Genomic DNA, 15763 nt, shown 5'->3' with positions numbered 1-15763 from the left:
GAGAGAGAGAGAGAGAGAGAGAGAGAGAGAGAGAGAGAGAGAGAGAGAAAGGGTACAGCATATACACAATCAAATACAAACACAATAAAAATTGCAGCTATCGGGGCGGCCAGGTGTATCAGCAATGCCATATTCACAATGCCTATGGAGATTACAGATATGCTGATATAATTATCCATCACAAAATACATCATGCTTGCCATATGGGGGAATAAACTAGAAAATTTATTAAAATACCAAAAGACTGAGTCCCAAAACCAGAAAGTGAAAGCCATCAGAGTAGTTATGACATTGGCACAGGTAGATAAAGTAGAAAGCACCCACATTTTCAAGCCTTTAAAACAGAACAGGCTACCTCAGGCAAAGGTCCTCCTCTCCCCACTCACAGCAACCACCCAGCATCCGGGAAGCGCGCTCCCAGCAGCTCCGGCCCCTGGCAGTCCTCAGCAGGAGCCCTTAGCAGAAATTCTGGCTAACTCAAAAAGGGCTTCGCGCTGCCGCTGCCTCTGCTGCTGCTGCCGCCGTCGCCACCGCCGCCAGCCACCACAGGAACTCTAGTTTGGCTTCTGCTTCCTCTTGCTCCGCCCCTTCCTGCTATGTCAGCAAGTCCAATGGGGCATGGAAGATCTTTAAATCCCATAACCCTTACATCAGGTGGCTCAGCGAGTAAGAGCACCGGCCCCAGAGTCGGGGATGACCTGGGATTGAATCTGGGCTCTGATACTTAGCACCACACCCGGAAATAACTGGCCGAGTAAACTTGAGCAAGTTACTTAACCCTGATTGCTTAAAAAAAAAAAAAAACCCACAGCTATCATTTACATAGCTCTTTTCAAAGTGATATATATATATATAGAGAGAGAGAGAGAGATGATTTTTTAAATTAAAATTTTTTTTGCTAAATTTTAAGTTCTGAACTGTCTCCCTCCTTGCCTCCCCATCCCACACTAGAGAAGGCCACCATCTGACACAGATTTATAAACATATGTAAAATCATACCATGTATACTTCTATTTATCATTTCTTTCTCTGGAGGTGGAGGTGGATGGCATCTTCCTTGGTAGGTCCTTTGTAATTGATTTGAGTATTTACAGAGTAACTTAGTCATTCACAGTTTTTCTCTGAACAATATTCCTGTTACTGTGTATAGTGTGCTCTTGGTTCTGCTAATGTCACTCTTCGTTATTTCATTCAAGTCTTTCCATGCTTTTTTAGAATCATTGAGCTCATCATTTCTTATAGCCCGGCAGCATTCCTTTACAATCATATACCACAGCTTCTTAAGCTATTCCCCAGTTGATGAGCAGCCCCTCAATTTCCAGTTCTTTGTCACCACATTTTAGTATCCATAGGTTCTTTTCCTTTTTTTCCTGGTCACCTTGGGAAAGAAATCCAATAGTGGTATTGCTGGGTCCAAGGGTATACATACATACATACATACATACATGTATACTATGCACAGTTTAATAACTCTTTGGGCATAATTCCAGATTGCTCACCAGAATGGTTGGATTAGTTCACAATTTCACCAGTAGTGTATTAGCGTCCCAATTTTTTCCATATCTCCAATATTTGTCATTTGCCTCTCCTGCCATTTTAGTCAATCTGATGGGTATGAAGATGATATCTCAAAGTTGCTTTAATTTGCATTTCTCTAATCAATACTGATTGAGGGCTTTTTTTTTCATATGACTATAAATAACTTTGATTTCTTCCTTGACAAAGTGCCTGTTCATATCTTTTGGCCATTTACCAGTTGGGGAACGACTCATAGTTTTATAAATTTGACAAAATCCTCTATATATTTGAGGTATGAGACCTTTATCTGAGAAACTGTCTATAAAACTCACACCCCCCCCCCCCCCTTTTCTGCTTTCCTTCTACTCTTGGCTACCTTGGTTTTATTTGTACAACCCCTTTCTAACTTAATGTAATCAAATTTGTCCATTTTACGTCTCACAATGTTCTCCATCTCGTTTATTCATTTGGATATCATCTCGTAGGGTGCTCCCAGCTATCCAGACACGTAGGCCGTGGCACCTGGGCTGGGCTTGGAGCTGGCTGGGATCTCGCAGGAGGGGAGAACACACCCGCCGATCTCGGAAGTCCCTTGGGCACAGGCAGGCTCTGGAAGGTTCTATATGAGGAACAGCTAGCGATGGAAAGAGGGAGGAAGAAGGGGAATAATACAGCCTCAGACTCCCGGAGGAATCAAGGAGCAGAGGAGGGAAAGGTTCCGGGCTGCGCCTTAGGAAAATGCCGCAGTCGGCTAAGTGTAGGATGGACGGGGAGAGGCTGGAGTCAGTGAGCCCCTGGAGGAGGCCATTGGGCTAACCCCAGCTCTGACTGTGAGGCGATCCTGGGCTGTGTCCTCGCCCCGCGTTTACTTTGGCCTTGGAGTTGCCTGGGGTAACGGATGCCAGTCCTCCAAATCCAGGCTGCCATTGGTCCGACCGTTGTCAGGGGCGACCACTTCCCCAGCCTTCGGACCCCGCCCCGTGGGCCTACCGCGCGCTACCATTGGCTCTTACGTTGCCAGGAGCAACCGCGTCCTCTCCGACGCTAGAGGGCCGGGGTGGCCCCCAACGCGCGCTCCCATTGGCCGGCAAATCCGGCACCGCGAGCTTCCATCTACCCGTTGTTTGGAAGGGGCGAGTCGGGAGAGGATTTAAGGTCCGGAGAGGAGAAGAGTCTTTGATCCCTCAAAGAAGAGCGACAAGTGTGACTGGCCCCAGAGTCCCAGGGTAAAGGGTGGAGTGGGGAATTGGGGGTTCTCTAAGTGTGGGGAACTCTGAGGCAGGGATTGGGAAGGAAGAAGGGGGGCAAGAGTTTAGCATCCCACGAGGTGAGTGGACGCATAGAAGGAGGGGGTTCCAGGGTCCGCACCCCGGTTTACGAGAATTCTAGCTGAGTAAATCGGTTTACGGTCCCCCCTCAGCCCTGGGGAGAGAAGAGAGGGGCGAGGGGCGGGACAGGCAGTGGGGACTGAAGGGAATCCACGGGTGGGCAGGAGGCGGGGGACTCGGACTCCTGCGTGGCGCTTGGAGATCCTTACTTTAGCTCGGGAACTGTCCCCCGAAGGGCGATGACGACCGTGACCGGCTCGGGCGAGGGCTTCGGCTCGGTGGCCTGGTGGGGCCTGTCCCCAGCGCTGGATCTACAGGCCGAATGTGAGTCCCCGGATCTTTGACTCAGTCCTAAGAGGCCCTGGGCTGGGTTGGCTGGGGGCCTGGGAAGGCCTGTTGATTGGCAGGGCTGGGAGAGGGAGGCAGGGGAGCCTGACCGAGGGACGAGGCGTGTGATCCAAAATCTTCCCTGTCCCTATCCCAGGCCCTCCCGATGCTCCCAGCCCCGGAGACCCCCCGGAACTCGATATCCTTCTCCTGGGCTCTGTGGACGCACGACATATTCTGCGGACCCTGGCCCAGGCTCCGCGCTGGCCCCTTCGGAGGCTCAACGTGAGCATGGCTCCTGGAGGAGACTGGGAGCTGGGTCCTGGGAGAGAGCACGGGAAGAGAGACACGTCTGCTTTTGGTCTCCATATGCCCAGCGTGGAGCATACTGTCTACACGTAGTAGACACTTAAAGACGACTTGGGGGTGGTGGTGGTGCCAGTCGGGTTGGATGAAGTAGGCCCCCTGGGGGGACGGGGACTGGAGGCTACCCCTCAATTGCCGCAGTCCCTGATCCTGGGTTTCCCCGTCTTTTCTCACGACTGACTCCAGTTCTTCGTACTGGAGAACAACCTGGAGGCGGTGGCCCGCCAGATTCTGATCCTCAACCTGGCCTTCGAGCCTCCAGAGAAGATGGGCCTTCAAGGTGAGCCGGTGAAGGCTGCGGTTCAATATCCGCAACCCAGCCCTGGACCCAGGCTTCCGAATGTTCCCTTCGAGACGCAGGCGTCCATGTTCCCGGAGCCGGCCTCATTCCAGGACCCAGGCTTCCCAGCTCTCAAACCAGCCCTGGTTAGGAATCCGGGAAGCCTTGTCCCTAGTCTTCTCACAGTCGGGGACTTAAGAGTGCCTGTTTCCAGTCTCTGCCCTCGAGGGAAACCAGGCATCCCTGCTCTCAGCCCCCATCCTGTTGGGGACCCAGGTGTCCCTGCTCCTTGACCTTGTCCAGTCAGGGACCCAGGCGTCGCTGCTCCCAGCTCCCATCCTGTTGGGGACCCAGGCGTCCCTGCTCTTTGACCTTGCCCAGTCGGGGACCCAGGTGCCTCTGCTCCCAGCCCCCATCCAGTCGGGGACCCACACATACCTGCTCTCAGCCTCCCTCTCCCTCCTCCCTGCAGAAAAGAGCGAGACATTCTTGGAAATATGGGGGAATGGGCTCGTACGAACCCAGGTGGCCGAGTACGTTCGAGCTCAGTCCCAGCGCATGCGCCGCCTCTTGCCTGAGCCGGATGACCTGGCAGCTCAGCTTCCCCAGCTCAGCCTGGAAGCACTCAAGGTGCGAGGTCTTCCGGCAGTTCGGGGCGAGCGGGAGTTCAAGGGTGCAGTACAGCCCTAGGCCTGGGGGTTAGCACACTGCTCTCTGTCTCTTCTTTCACATCGAAGCACTTGCTAAGTCTGCACTATATCATCAAACTCCTCACCTCTACCTGCCCTCCACTTCCAAGTCAAGACCTTCCTTCAGGCCTCATCATCTTTCACTCTGATCAGGGCCAGAGCCTTCTAACTGGGCTCCCTGACTCAAGTCTCTGCCCTCTCCGGTTCCTCCTCTATCCGGCTTCAAAACTGATGGTCTTGTGGCACACAAAGGGCCTGTCACTTCCTTCTCCTCCTGCAGATCAGTGGCTTATTGTTACCTCTAAGATCAAATAGAAACTCCTTGCTGACATTTAAAGCCCTTCACCTTGAGGCCCAACTTACCCTTTCAGCTTTAGTTTTCATCATTCCTCTCCTCCTCCACCTCCCCTGACCCCCACTATGGTTCATTTAGACTAGTCTTGTTTTCCTCAAATATATCTCTAGGTCTCCTATCTGTACTTGTCTCAGGTAATGGATGGATGGATGGAAAGTGTTTATGAAGTGCCTTTTATGTGTCAGGCTTCAGGGTTGGGCACTGAGGATCCAAAGGCAACATGAGTAATTGTGCTTGCCCTCAGTGGGATAGAAGGAAGGAAGGAAGAGAGGGAGGAAGGGAGGAAGGAAGGATGAATAAAGGATAGGTGGGTGGGTAGATGGATGAGTGAATTATGGATGGATGAAGAGAAAACAGTTGTGAAGCAGCTCTTATGGATCAGGCTCAGGGTTGGGCACCGGGGCATACAAAGGCGAAAGTCCAGCATTAGGCCCTGCCCTGGAAAAGCTTCAGCTTCCATTCTAGCTCTACTTCTCCTTATCTTTTTTTTTTTTTTCTCTCTGGGCCAGTTTCCCATCCCCCTCTAGTCCCGTCTCCCTCTCTTTCTGTTCTCAGTTCCGGGAGCGGGACTCCCTGGAAGCCGTGTTCACTTTCTGGGCAGCCTCGGAGGCTGAAGCCTCTTTCCCCTTGAGCCGCTTGTGGGACTCTCGACTCCGGGGCTATCTGGGTTCTCGCTATGACGCACGGCTCGGGGTCAGCGACTGGGACTTGCATATGAAGCTGCATGACCGAGGGGTGAGCGCGCCTGGACGCCAGGGTCCTTGGGAAGTTTGCGGGAAGAGAACTACCATTCCCGGCAGGCAGCAGGGGAATGTCTTTGGAAGGTCGCCTAAGCTTCTCCCGGAGATTTCTGGGAAATGTAGTTTTAGGCACCTCCTCACTGGTCTGGCAGCTTTGGGGTGGAGATTGGGAGGCTGGTGGCGTGGCTTCCTGAAGAGGTGGGGAGGTCAAGTGGTGGGGAAGATTCCTGTCCTTGAGCCCCTCCTCCTTTCTTTTGCTTCTCAGGCCCGGGTCATCAGCAGCCGAGAATTTCGTCGCTGGCGGGAAACCAGCTTGGCCTTTGAGATTCGGGACACTTCGGCCTATCAACTCCCAAACCGGACCCTGGCGTCTGGGCGCCTGATGAGCCATGTGCGTGCTCTAGGCCCGTTTCCCATCTCAGCCATGGGGAACCCAGACTTCATCTCCCAACTTCTCATTCCAAGGGCTCCCAGTCGCCCCTGTCACCTCCAGACCTTGGTGACCCAGAAGTCTTGAGCCTAACTCACCATCTCAGGGGACCGAGAGACTAACTCTCACCCTGTCCACCATCTCAGGAGATGCGAAAATTTTGGTCTCCTTCACTCCCAGTCCTTTATTTCAGGGCAACTGGGCCTCCAGGTTCCCAGCCCTTTGTCCTCAGGGTCCCAGTAGTTCTGACATCTGAAATCACACGTGCTCCTATGTCAGTCTCCTTGTGGACCCAGATGTCCAAAAGCTGAGCAATGTCTCTCCTCCAACCTCAGCGAGGGGAGCGTGTGGCTGTGCGAGGTTACTGGGGGGACGTGGCTACCGGACCTTTCGTGGCCTTTGGCATCCAGTCGGACGATCAGAGTCTCCTACAGACCCGAAATGGAACCCCTGTCAAGGTGCCTGCCCCAGTCCCACCTCCAGGACTCCTCCCTTCCTGTTCTGTCCTCTCGGCAGACCTAAGGCCTTCTTGATTATAGAGAAGATAGTCCTGGGCCTCCATCTCTGTCTTTGTCTCTGCTCCTCTCTTTTCCTGTGTCCTTGTCTCTCCCCCCTGAGTGCTTCTATCTCTTACGCTGAGAATCTCTGGTTCCATCTTCCCTGAGTCTCTGTCTCTTTGTCTCTTTCCCTCTCAAGCTCGGTGTCTCTGGCTTTCCCTCTCTCGTTTTGTCTTTGTGATTCTCTCGGGATCAGGGTCTATGGTCCCAGTATCTCTTCATCTTCCACCGGAAAGAGTTCGGCCCCACCCCAGTCTATACCTCTCTCCTTTTGAGAGGTTGACCCTCCCCCAACCCCCAACAGCTCCACTTCATGGCTCCGTCCATTTCTCTAGGCTTCGCCCAATTTGTTACTGGTCCCTCCCACAGTGTGCTGGTGAGATCTCCTTGCACAACGTGACCTCGTTGTTTCGAAGCCTAGTGGCCGTCGGGGAGGAGGTGTCTGGGGCCGAATCTGAGGCCGAGGCGGAGGGCGGAGCCGCAGGGTCTGGTGAGAAAGGAGGCCCCCAAACTTTCCTTCTTCCGAGTACCAGAGGCTCCTTTAGTCTCCTTCCCTTCCCCCCACTTAGGGCTCTTAGAGACCATTTGGATTCCCATCTGCTAAGAGGAAGTCTAGGACACTTGGAAAGTCAGGGGCAACGCCTGCGGGGCAGGGGGGGCGGGGGCGGGATCACAGTCTTGGCCTAAACAGGGCTAAGGTTTTCCCTGGGTTGGAGGTTGGGGAGGCGCTTTGTGCGTCTGTATGCGTGTTCCTGGTGTGTACATGTATGTAACAGGACAGGACAGGAAAGTCAAGGCTGGTTTACGAGGGCTCCAAGGAAGGGGGGTGTGCTGTCTCCGTGCCATCCTCTTCTTCCTCCACTTTCTCCTCCTCGCCTTTCTCACTGGCACTGAGTGCCTGTCTTTCTCTTCCGGTCTCCTTCGGTTTCAGAACCTGCGGGCGCCAGACCTTTCCGGGTTCACTTCCTGCCCCTGGGGGCTGCCCCGACCCTGCACCAGCGAAATCGCTTCTGCAGCCGCTTCCACCTTCTCTACGTGTCCTGCGGGTAACTGAGGCTGGTTCCCCTGCGTCCCTTGCCCATGCCGCCTCAGGGATCCAGTAGCCAGTCTTAAAGGCCCTAAGCCCTTCGTCCCTCCGACCCTGGCGTCGTGAGTCGCCTTTTCCTATTCCTTCAGTGACTCAGGCATCCCGACCACCAGCTCTGTTCCCTTTTCCCTTCCAGAGACCCAGGAATCTTGATCCCCTAAACCTCATACCTGTAAACCGAGTGCTTATCTCCAGCCCTCTCTTCCCTCCGACCCAGGTGTCCTGACTCCTCCAGTCCTCTCCTTATCTCTCAGACACTCAGGTGTTCTGACCCCCCAGTTTTCTGTTTAGGGACTTAGGTGTCTTGATTACTCAATCCCCTTCTCTCTTAGGGCTTTCGATGCCCCAATTCCCAATCCCTCCTCTATCAGAGACCCAGGAGCACAGATCCCCGGTCTTCTTCTCCAGGAAGCGGGAAGGAGGGGGAGGGGGGGAGGGGGGGAGGGCACGGGACACCCAGGCATCCTGATTGTTCCAATCTCTCCTCCTTCGGGGACATAGAGGCACTGATCACCCCTGCCCTCTCCTCCTTGGGACCCCAGGAGTCTCGATCCCTCAGACCGCTCCCTCAGTGGCCTGAGAAGATCCCCCTGCCCTCTCCTCCCTCAGAGAACCTAGAAGCACTTTTCTCCAGCCCTCTTCTTCCGGGGATTGGGGATCCAGGCGTCCTGATTCATCTTTCTCCATCTTTCTGCAGGATGGTCCACCAGCTGAGCCCCGAACTCGGGGCCTGCGTGGTTCCTGGAGGACGCCTGGTGGTGGAATTGGCCAGGTGGGCGCTGTCCGCGCGCCCAGGGTGCTGAGGGAGCGGGGGAACTGTCTGGGCGCCCTGACTCCTGGTTTCGCTGACTCTCCCCCATCCATCCTCAGGTACCTTGTGGACTTGCGACCTAACCAGCTAGAGAGTTTCTCTAATCGGGTCGGAGAGCTGGCTGAGGCTGCTGGCTTCGTATCAGAGACCCACGAAGGTCCCCCTGAAACCTTCGCCCGCTTCTCTCGCAAGCCCCAGCCAGACCCAGACGGCCCGCCTCCCCAGGGTGCCGCGGGTGCATGGCAGAAGACCGAAGCCCCGCCCCTTGATGACATGACTCCTCCCTCAGAGATCTTGGCCCCACCCCCTGAGGCCTCTGAGACTGCCCCCTCTGAAATTCTGAGCCCTTCCTCAAGTGAAGATGTTCCTGTGCTGACCCCTCCCCCTGAGGCCTCTGAGTCCTCCCACTCTGGAATGCTGAGTCCGTCCTCACATGCTGATGCTCCTGTAGTGTTGACTCCGCCCCCTGAGAATTCAGAGCTCTCGCCCTATGGCATTCTTGGGCGAACCACTAACCTTGATGTATCTGGAATGCTGAACCCGCCCCTTGACACTATGGCTCCACCCTCAGAGATTCTGAGCCTGCCTACGGATGCTGAGCTAGGCCCTACTGGAATTCCGACTCTTCCGCTCCCTGGGGACTCCGACCTCGCCCTCTCTGACATTCTGAGCCCTGACCCTGGTCCCTGATGATTCTGGAATGTCCTCTGGGAAGCCCGGTCACCCCTCTTCCCCAAGATTCTGACTGCACCTTTGCATTTCCGAACCCCTCCCCCAACAAACTGCGTTTGGCTCCAAATCCTGAGGCTCATGGGATCTTAGCTTCACAGCTGAATTCTAGCTGAGACCCCTTGGTCCTCGAATTCTCCCTTGCCCCTCTCCCCACTGTCCACGGCTATCTTGACCCCAGGACTCTGATTCCGCTCCCCTGGAATTCTGAGGCTTATAGGACTTTAACCTCTCAGAGTCCCCTGTCCTCAGGAAGCCAGGACTTGTTACAATAAAGAGAGTCGGACCCTATAATTAGTCTGTGATCTGGGAGGGAGTGCGGCACATCGCCATTGCGAAGGAAGGAGGATAGGTCTCAGGACTCCTGGGTCCCCAAGAAAAATGGGTCGGGCGCTTATGATGCCTTGCTTGCAGAGGGAGGAGAGTCTGGATCTTACGACCAGGCCCCTGAGAGGAAAATGGGCTAGATAACCAACACGCCTGGGTTTCAGAGACTGAATAGGTTGGGTCTCAAGGTGTCTTGCTGCTGGAGAGAGGAGGGGCTGGAAAATAAAGACCCATTCGTCCCCAAGTAAGAAGGGACTGGGAACTAGGAAATCCAGGCCCCGAAGAGGAAGGCTCTAGGGAATGAGAATCCCTGGGTCCCAGAGACAAGAGATGTAGTTCAAAGTTCCTTAGGGAGGAGAAAACAGGACGAGAGCGTTCTGAGTCCCCAAAAGAGAGGGGTCAGATGAGAAACTCTGGTTCCCTGAGGGAGGAGGGGCTAGCGCATCAGGGTTCTTGGCTGCCTATGGAGGTGGGACCTGAGAGGAGGGAATGGCCAGACATAGAGCATCCCCCTCCCCTTCCTCACCCCCTTATCTCCCCAGCCGAGAGTATATTTAGCCTCAGGCTCGGCCTTTATCACAGTGTCCCCAGAGGAGCCTGAGGAGATCAAGAGCCTAGCGGACCCCAGCCCCGCCAAGGTCATCTCGGAGACTCATCCAGTGCCCTGACAACATGGCAGAGGAGTGAGTGTTGTCTCGGTGGCACGGACGCTTGGGTTCCTGGAGGGGCGGGAAGCAAGACCGAGGTCCCTCTGTGGGAATATATTTGTCCTGATTTGTCCTGGACCTGAGGGGGAGGGAAGAGGCAAGGTGGGTGCCCACCACCTGTTCAGTAATACCTCTCCCTTCTGTCTGCAGGAGCAGCGACACGGTGAGAGAAGGGAGAGAAGGGAAGGGGGCCTCGGAGCTGGGGGACAGGGACCCCTGTATCCCTGAAGAGGGAGCGGGATGGGACGAGGACACGGGGTCCTCGAGGATATGGGGTGGAGGCTTGGAGGCCCGGACTTCCCCTGGGCGGGGGGCGTGGCCCAGGGGCTCCTGGAGGAGACGACCCTTTGGGTGTAGGGTCTCAGAGCCCAGCTGACCCAGGTCTCCTCTAGTTCCCGGCGGGGTCGCCACCGGCCCCCAACCCGGCGGCGGCACCCCCAGTTCGACGCCGCTCTTCTGTCAACTACCGAGCCTATGCCACCGAACCTCATGCCAAGGTGAGAAGGCGGCACCTGTGTTTGGGGTGTGAGCTTTGGTGGCGGTGGGGACTTGGGCCCTTCGCGGCCCCTTTTGGAGTCCCGCCTTAAGAGCCTGCATTGGAACACTGCCCCTGGGGTTCTGGTCCAGTCCCAGAACACTAGCCCCACCCCCTGGGCTTCTGGCCCCGCCCCAGAACGGTAGTCCCTCGCCTTGGACTTCTGGCACTGCCCTCAGAGCACCAGCCCCACCCCGTGGACTTCTGGCACTGCCCTCAGAGCACCAGCCCCACCCCGTGGGCTTCTGGCCCCGCCCCCAGAGCACCAGCCCCGCCTCTGAACACTAACCCCACCCCGTGGACTTCTGGCCCCGCCCCCAATTCTAACTGCCCGGTTGGGAATTCTGTCCTTCCCCCTTTCCCTCCCCACCCCTGAATTCCAGCCCCCCAAGGTTCGGTTTCTCTCCCTTCGCCATCCTGACTACAGTCTTTCCCTCCCACAGAAAAAGTCCAAGATCTCGGCTTCTCGGAAGCTGCAGCTGAAGGTGAGGGGAGGGGCCTCGGGGGCGCGATCCTTCAGTCACCCAAGCAGAGCGTGGGAAGTGCGGGATGTGGCCGGAGCTGAGAGCTGGGCCGAGGGCAGAGTCTTCACTCGCCTCCCTGCTGGGCTCTCCTTCCTTCCCAGACCCTGATGCTGCAGATCGCCAAGCAAGAGCTGGAGAGCGAGGGGGACGATCGTCGTGGGGAGAAGGGCCGCGTGCTTGGGGAGCGCTGTGCTCCCGTGGAGCTGGCCGGGCTCGGGGTGGCCGAGCTGCAGGTATTAGGAGACACGAGGGTCCTGGCTCCCCCTCTCCGCCTCCACCGGGGTCCCGGGGGTCCTGTCCCCCAATACCCTCCTTAGAGACCCAGGTGTTCGTCTCGATCCTACTCCCCCCGCCAGGGTGCTTGGCATGAGGCCCCCAGGAGATACACTATAGGGAACCAGGCATCCTCCCCTCTTCCCTCAGGAGCTGTGTCGGGAGCTTCATGCCAGAGTGGACAAGGTGGATGAAGAGAGATATGATTTGGAAGCAAAAGTTACCAAGAATGTCACCGAGGTAGGGAGCAAATGTGAGGGGCAGGGCTGGAGAGTCAGCCTAAGGAGGGAACCTGGAGGACCTGGGGCCATGCCCCTGGGGCTCCAGAGGAAGGAAAGGGAAGAGAAGGAGAGGAGGGGAGGGGAAGGGAAGGGCAGGGAGGGGAGGTGAGGGAAGGGGAGGGACCCATCTTTCCCAGTGGGACCAGCCCTTGCTCCTTGGGATGCCAGGTTACTTAAAGTCAGGGTGTGTGAACCAGGAATCTGTCTGCTGTGGCAGAGGACCAGAGTGAAGGGCACACTTAAAGATTACTCCTTGAGTCCCAGTGAGGGAAGTGACCTGCCCAAGCAGAGCAGAGCCCAGACATGCCCAAATCTCTAGCCTACTAGCCCTGGATTCTTTCCAGCACTCCAAATCCATGCCAAGCAAAGCCCGTGCCCTGAGGAGAGATGGGAGGCAGTCTCAGAGCCAAGGCCCTGAGATAAAGAAGGTCAGGAAAGCCTTCCTAGAGAAGGCAGGCCTCTGGGTGGGACCTGAAGGAAGGGGAGGCAGAGCTGAAAAGGTTCCAGGCATGGGGAGAGTCAGGGAAATGGGGGGCAGGGCACAGGCACACATTGGCAGATGGGGTCTCTGATACCTCTCTGGCTCCCCAGATTGCCGATCTGACCCAGAAAATCTTTGACCTGAGAGGGAAGTTCAAGCGCCCAACCCTTCGGAGGGTGCGCATCTCAGCAGATGCCATGATGCAGGCCCTGCTGGGGGCCCGAGCCAAAGAGACTCTGGACCTCAGGGCCCACCTCAAGCAGGTGAAGAAGGATGACACAGAGAAGGTGAGGCTGGCCATGCCCAGTGGTGCACATCACCTCCCTCATTCACCCACCTGCAGGCCAGGGGGCTGTGCTCAGTGTCCAGGACACCAAGACAGAGTCCCTGATCTCTGGGGCTCACACTGGAGCCAGGAGCCCCTGAAGGTAGCCATGCAGCTGAGCCCTGAATGAAAGAAGGGATCAGCCAGCTCAAAGGCAGGGAGCTGGGAGCTGGGGTGCCATCAACTAGGAAGAAACCATGATTGCAATTGAGCCCTAGGCAAAGGAGAGTGTACAGATGAACAGAGCGGTGGGGGGGGGTGGTTTATGGGGAGCAGGCAGTGATCCAGGGTCTCAGGATGTGGGGGATGAAGGGCCTGGGAAGGAGCTTCCTGATGTGGCCTCCTCCCTGCAGGAAAGCCGAGAAGTGGGAGACTGGAGAAAGAACATTGACGCCCTGAGCGGGATGGAAGGCCGAAAGAAGAAGTTTGAAGGCTGATGGGGTCAGACAACTGTGTGTCCCCCATCTGGGCCCCTGCTCAGTCTTGAATAAAGCTCTCTCTGAGTTGGAGTTACTGAGTGTTTGTCTGGGGAAGTCCCCCAGCAGCCCCCACTGGAGAAAGGCATAGTGGGTGGAGCCTGGGCATGGAGGACTGGGCGAGACACAGCATCCTTACCTGGAAAACAGAGCCCCTTGGAACTCTGCTAGTCTCTATTTTATTGGTCTTAACTCTGTCCTGAGTTGCCTTGTGACATTGGTTGAGTCTATTCCTTTCCAGTCTTTACGCCTCAGTTTGTCCACCTGTAAACGAGAGGACTGTACCCAGGGATTTCTGGTGATCCTTCCAGCTGCTTGATCATGCTATTCCCTATTGCTGTGACCTCTTTGACAAATAACTTCCTCGGTCTGGAGCACTTTCCCTGTCTAAGGAAAGGGGTCTCAATCAAACAATCAGCTGTAAGGGCCTGCTGTGGGCCAGATTCCTGAGTTAAGCAATGGAAGACATACCCAAAGTGTCCAGCCATTCCTCCCCTCAATGGGGTTCCATTCTTCTAGTGTCTAGGAGGACCTCTAAGTAAATGCAAGACATCCCTAAAATAAACACCCAGTGATGGGGTGGGTGGGTCGGGACAGACTGAACAGAGCTAGGAAATTCCAAGAAGCAACAGTGAAGAGGTAGATGCATTCCAGGCAAAGGCTGGGAGGTGGGAAAGTCTGTGCCTGGGGGACTAGTATGAAGGCTAACCTGCAGAATGTTTAGAGTTCATGAGGGGGAGTGGCAACCTGCAGTCAAACTGTGAATGCTGTACAGGCCACACACAGCCACCGGAGCTTCTTGAGTGGAGGACACACTGCACTCTTTCAGTCTCGATGGCAGCTGTTTAGGCAGGAGTGACCTTGGAAGTGATTCTGCAATCTGAAGTCAGAGAATGGCCTGGGTTCCAGTCCCAGCTTTACCTCTTCCTTCCTGAGGAACCTTGGGCAGTTAGCTCCTCTGTAATATGAGGAGGCTGTTACAGCCAGTAATCTCTAAGTGTCTTTCCAGCTCTGTCAGTCAATAGTTTTATTTAGGACCCATCGAAGAATCAGGGATCCCAGGGACCTGGCCAGGCCAGCCTGGAGCCAGATAGAGCAGGGTCATGGGGGGCATGGCTATGGGCTGAGGACTGTCCTGGATCTGATCTGCCTGCCTCCCTCCTGCCAGGACACCCTCCCCACCCCACCCACACACCTGTCATCTCCATTTAGGACCTGATGTCACCAAAGGGAAATTTTGATGGGAGACAAAGCAGAGGGGGAGGGGAAGAGGAGACAATGAGAGAAACAAGTAGACAGAGACAGTGACAGAAACGGAGACATGGAGACACACAAGAGGCGATGGAGATAATAAAAAACCATAACGAGGCAAAAACAGTAAATTCATGGTCTGCGGCATCTGGGTGAAGGAACTAGGAGTTTTGAGCCTAGAGAGGAAAAGACTGGACTGCCGGGGAGAAAGAGCTTTGTTCACCTCTTTAAATGACTATCTTGGGGAAGAGGAGTGGGCAGAACTAGGCACAGTGGGCTTGATGTCAGGAAAATGTCAATTGCAATGATCCAAAGTGAAATGGGTTTCCTCTTAGGTTTTAAGTAGAGATTGGCTGATGAATTGGTGAGCTTATAGGAGAGGAGCAGCCACTTGTCAAGTATGTGTGTGGGACTAGATAGTCATGGAGGGCTCACTCAACTTGTAAAAGTTTATGGATGAGACAAAGAAACTTAGGGACCACAGAAAAGAGAAGGAAATAGACTGATAGAAGAGGAAGAGAGACAGGGTAAGAGAGACCAGAGAGAGAAGCAGATGATGGGAGAGAGGAGAGAAACCCGTGTGGCAGCCAAGAAGGGTTTTTAAGCTTTTACTGTGTGCCAAGTCTGGTGCTAATCAATGGGGATAAAAAAAGGCAAAACTCAGTGTTTCCCCCTCCTCTCCAGGAGCTCAGTGGAATGGATGGGACCACAGGCAAGCCACTAGGCACATACAAGTGAGACATCCACTGTCAATGGAGAGTAACCTGGGAGGGAAGGCATCAGAAGCTGGGGAGGGGGCATGAGATGGGATTGGAGTGGCCTCTTGAAGGAAGCCAAGGAGACCAGGAGGTGGAGGTGAGGAGGGACAGCATTCCAGGCATGGGGGACAGCTTGGGCAAAGGCATGGAGCTGGGGAATCAAATGTCCTGTCCAAGGAATAGGAAGAAAGTCAGTTTCTTTGGATCATATAGTATGTGGAGGGGAGTAAAATGTAAGAAGATTGGAAAGGGGTGTGTGTGTGTGTGTGTGTGTGTGTGTGTGTTGTGTATGTGGTGTGATGTGTGTGTGTGTGTGGGGGGGGAGGTAGACAAAGGCTGTGAATGGCTTTAACAAACAGGATTACTTTATATTTGATCCTGAAGGTAATAGGGAGCCACTGGAGGGGAGAGGAGACAGACAAAGACAGACAGAGAGTGAAACCTGCACTTTAGAAAATTTGTTAGCTGAGTAGAGGATGGATTGGAGTGGGTAAAGACAAGACCAGGCAATGGACTGGAAAGAAGGAAACCAAGGAAGGAGAGAGTGAGTGAGCAAGAGAGAGAGACACAGAGAGAGAGAGAGAGAGAGAGAGAGAGAGAGAGAGAGA

At 55.0% G+C, this 15763-nt stretch overlaps 3 protein-coding genes across 4 annotated transcripts in view; 2 read left to right on the top strand and 1 right to left on the bottom strand.

Annotated features, from left to right (window-relative positions):
* ISOC2 (isochorismatase domain containing 2) overlaps positions 1-15763 on the bottom strand; it is a 184661-nt gene that overhangs the window by 89599 nt on the left and 79299 nt on the right. The window lies entirely within an intron of this gene.
* Positions 3086-10742, top strand: DNAAF3 (dynein axonemal assembly factor 3). Its single transcript, XM_069097292.1, is given in 15 exon segments — positions 3086-3170; positions 3331-3458; positions 3726-3819; positions 4292-4449; positions 5419-5598; positions 5869-5994; positions 6369-6491; positions 6960-7080; positions 7522-7636; positions 8375-8449; positions 8548-9058; positions 9061-9093; positions 9095-9172; positions 9174-10227; positions 10402-10742. Coding segments are annotated over 14 exon segments (1887 nt in total). The 3' UTR covers positions 9234-10227; positions 10402-10742.
* On the top strand, positions 11138-13179 carry TNNI3 (troponin I3, cardiac type). Its single transcript, XM_069097283.1, has 6 exons — positions 11138-11271; positions 11412-11543; positions 11734-11823; positions 12209-12292; positions 12456-12632; positions 13024-13179. Exons 2-6 carry the CDS (start codon positions 11418-11420, stop codon positions 13105-13107), a joined length of 561 nt encoding a protein of 186 aa, XP_068953384.1. The 5' UTR covers positions 11138-11271; positions 11412-11417; the 3' UTR covers positions 13108-13179.

This window comes from Petaurus breviceps, unplaced genomic scaffold (genome assembly GCF_028583685.1).
Source record: "Petaurus breviceps papuanus isolate PSGF00001 unplaced genomic scaffold, PetGlider_PUasm1.0 355, whole genome shotgun sequence".
In the NCBI taxonomy this organism is placed as follows: Eukaryota; Metazoa; Chordata; class Mammalia; order Diprotodontia; family Petauridae; genus Petaurus; species Petaurus breviceps.
Note: the sequence above shows the minus strand (reverse complement) of the source record. Positions and strands in the feature narration are given on the sequence as shown.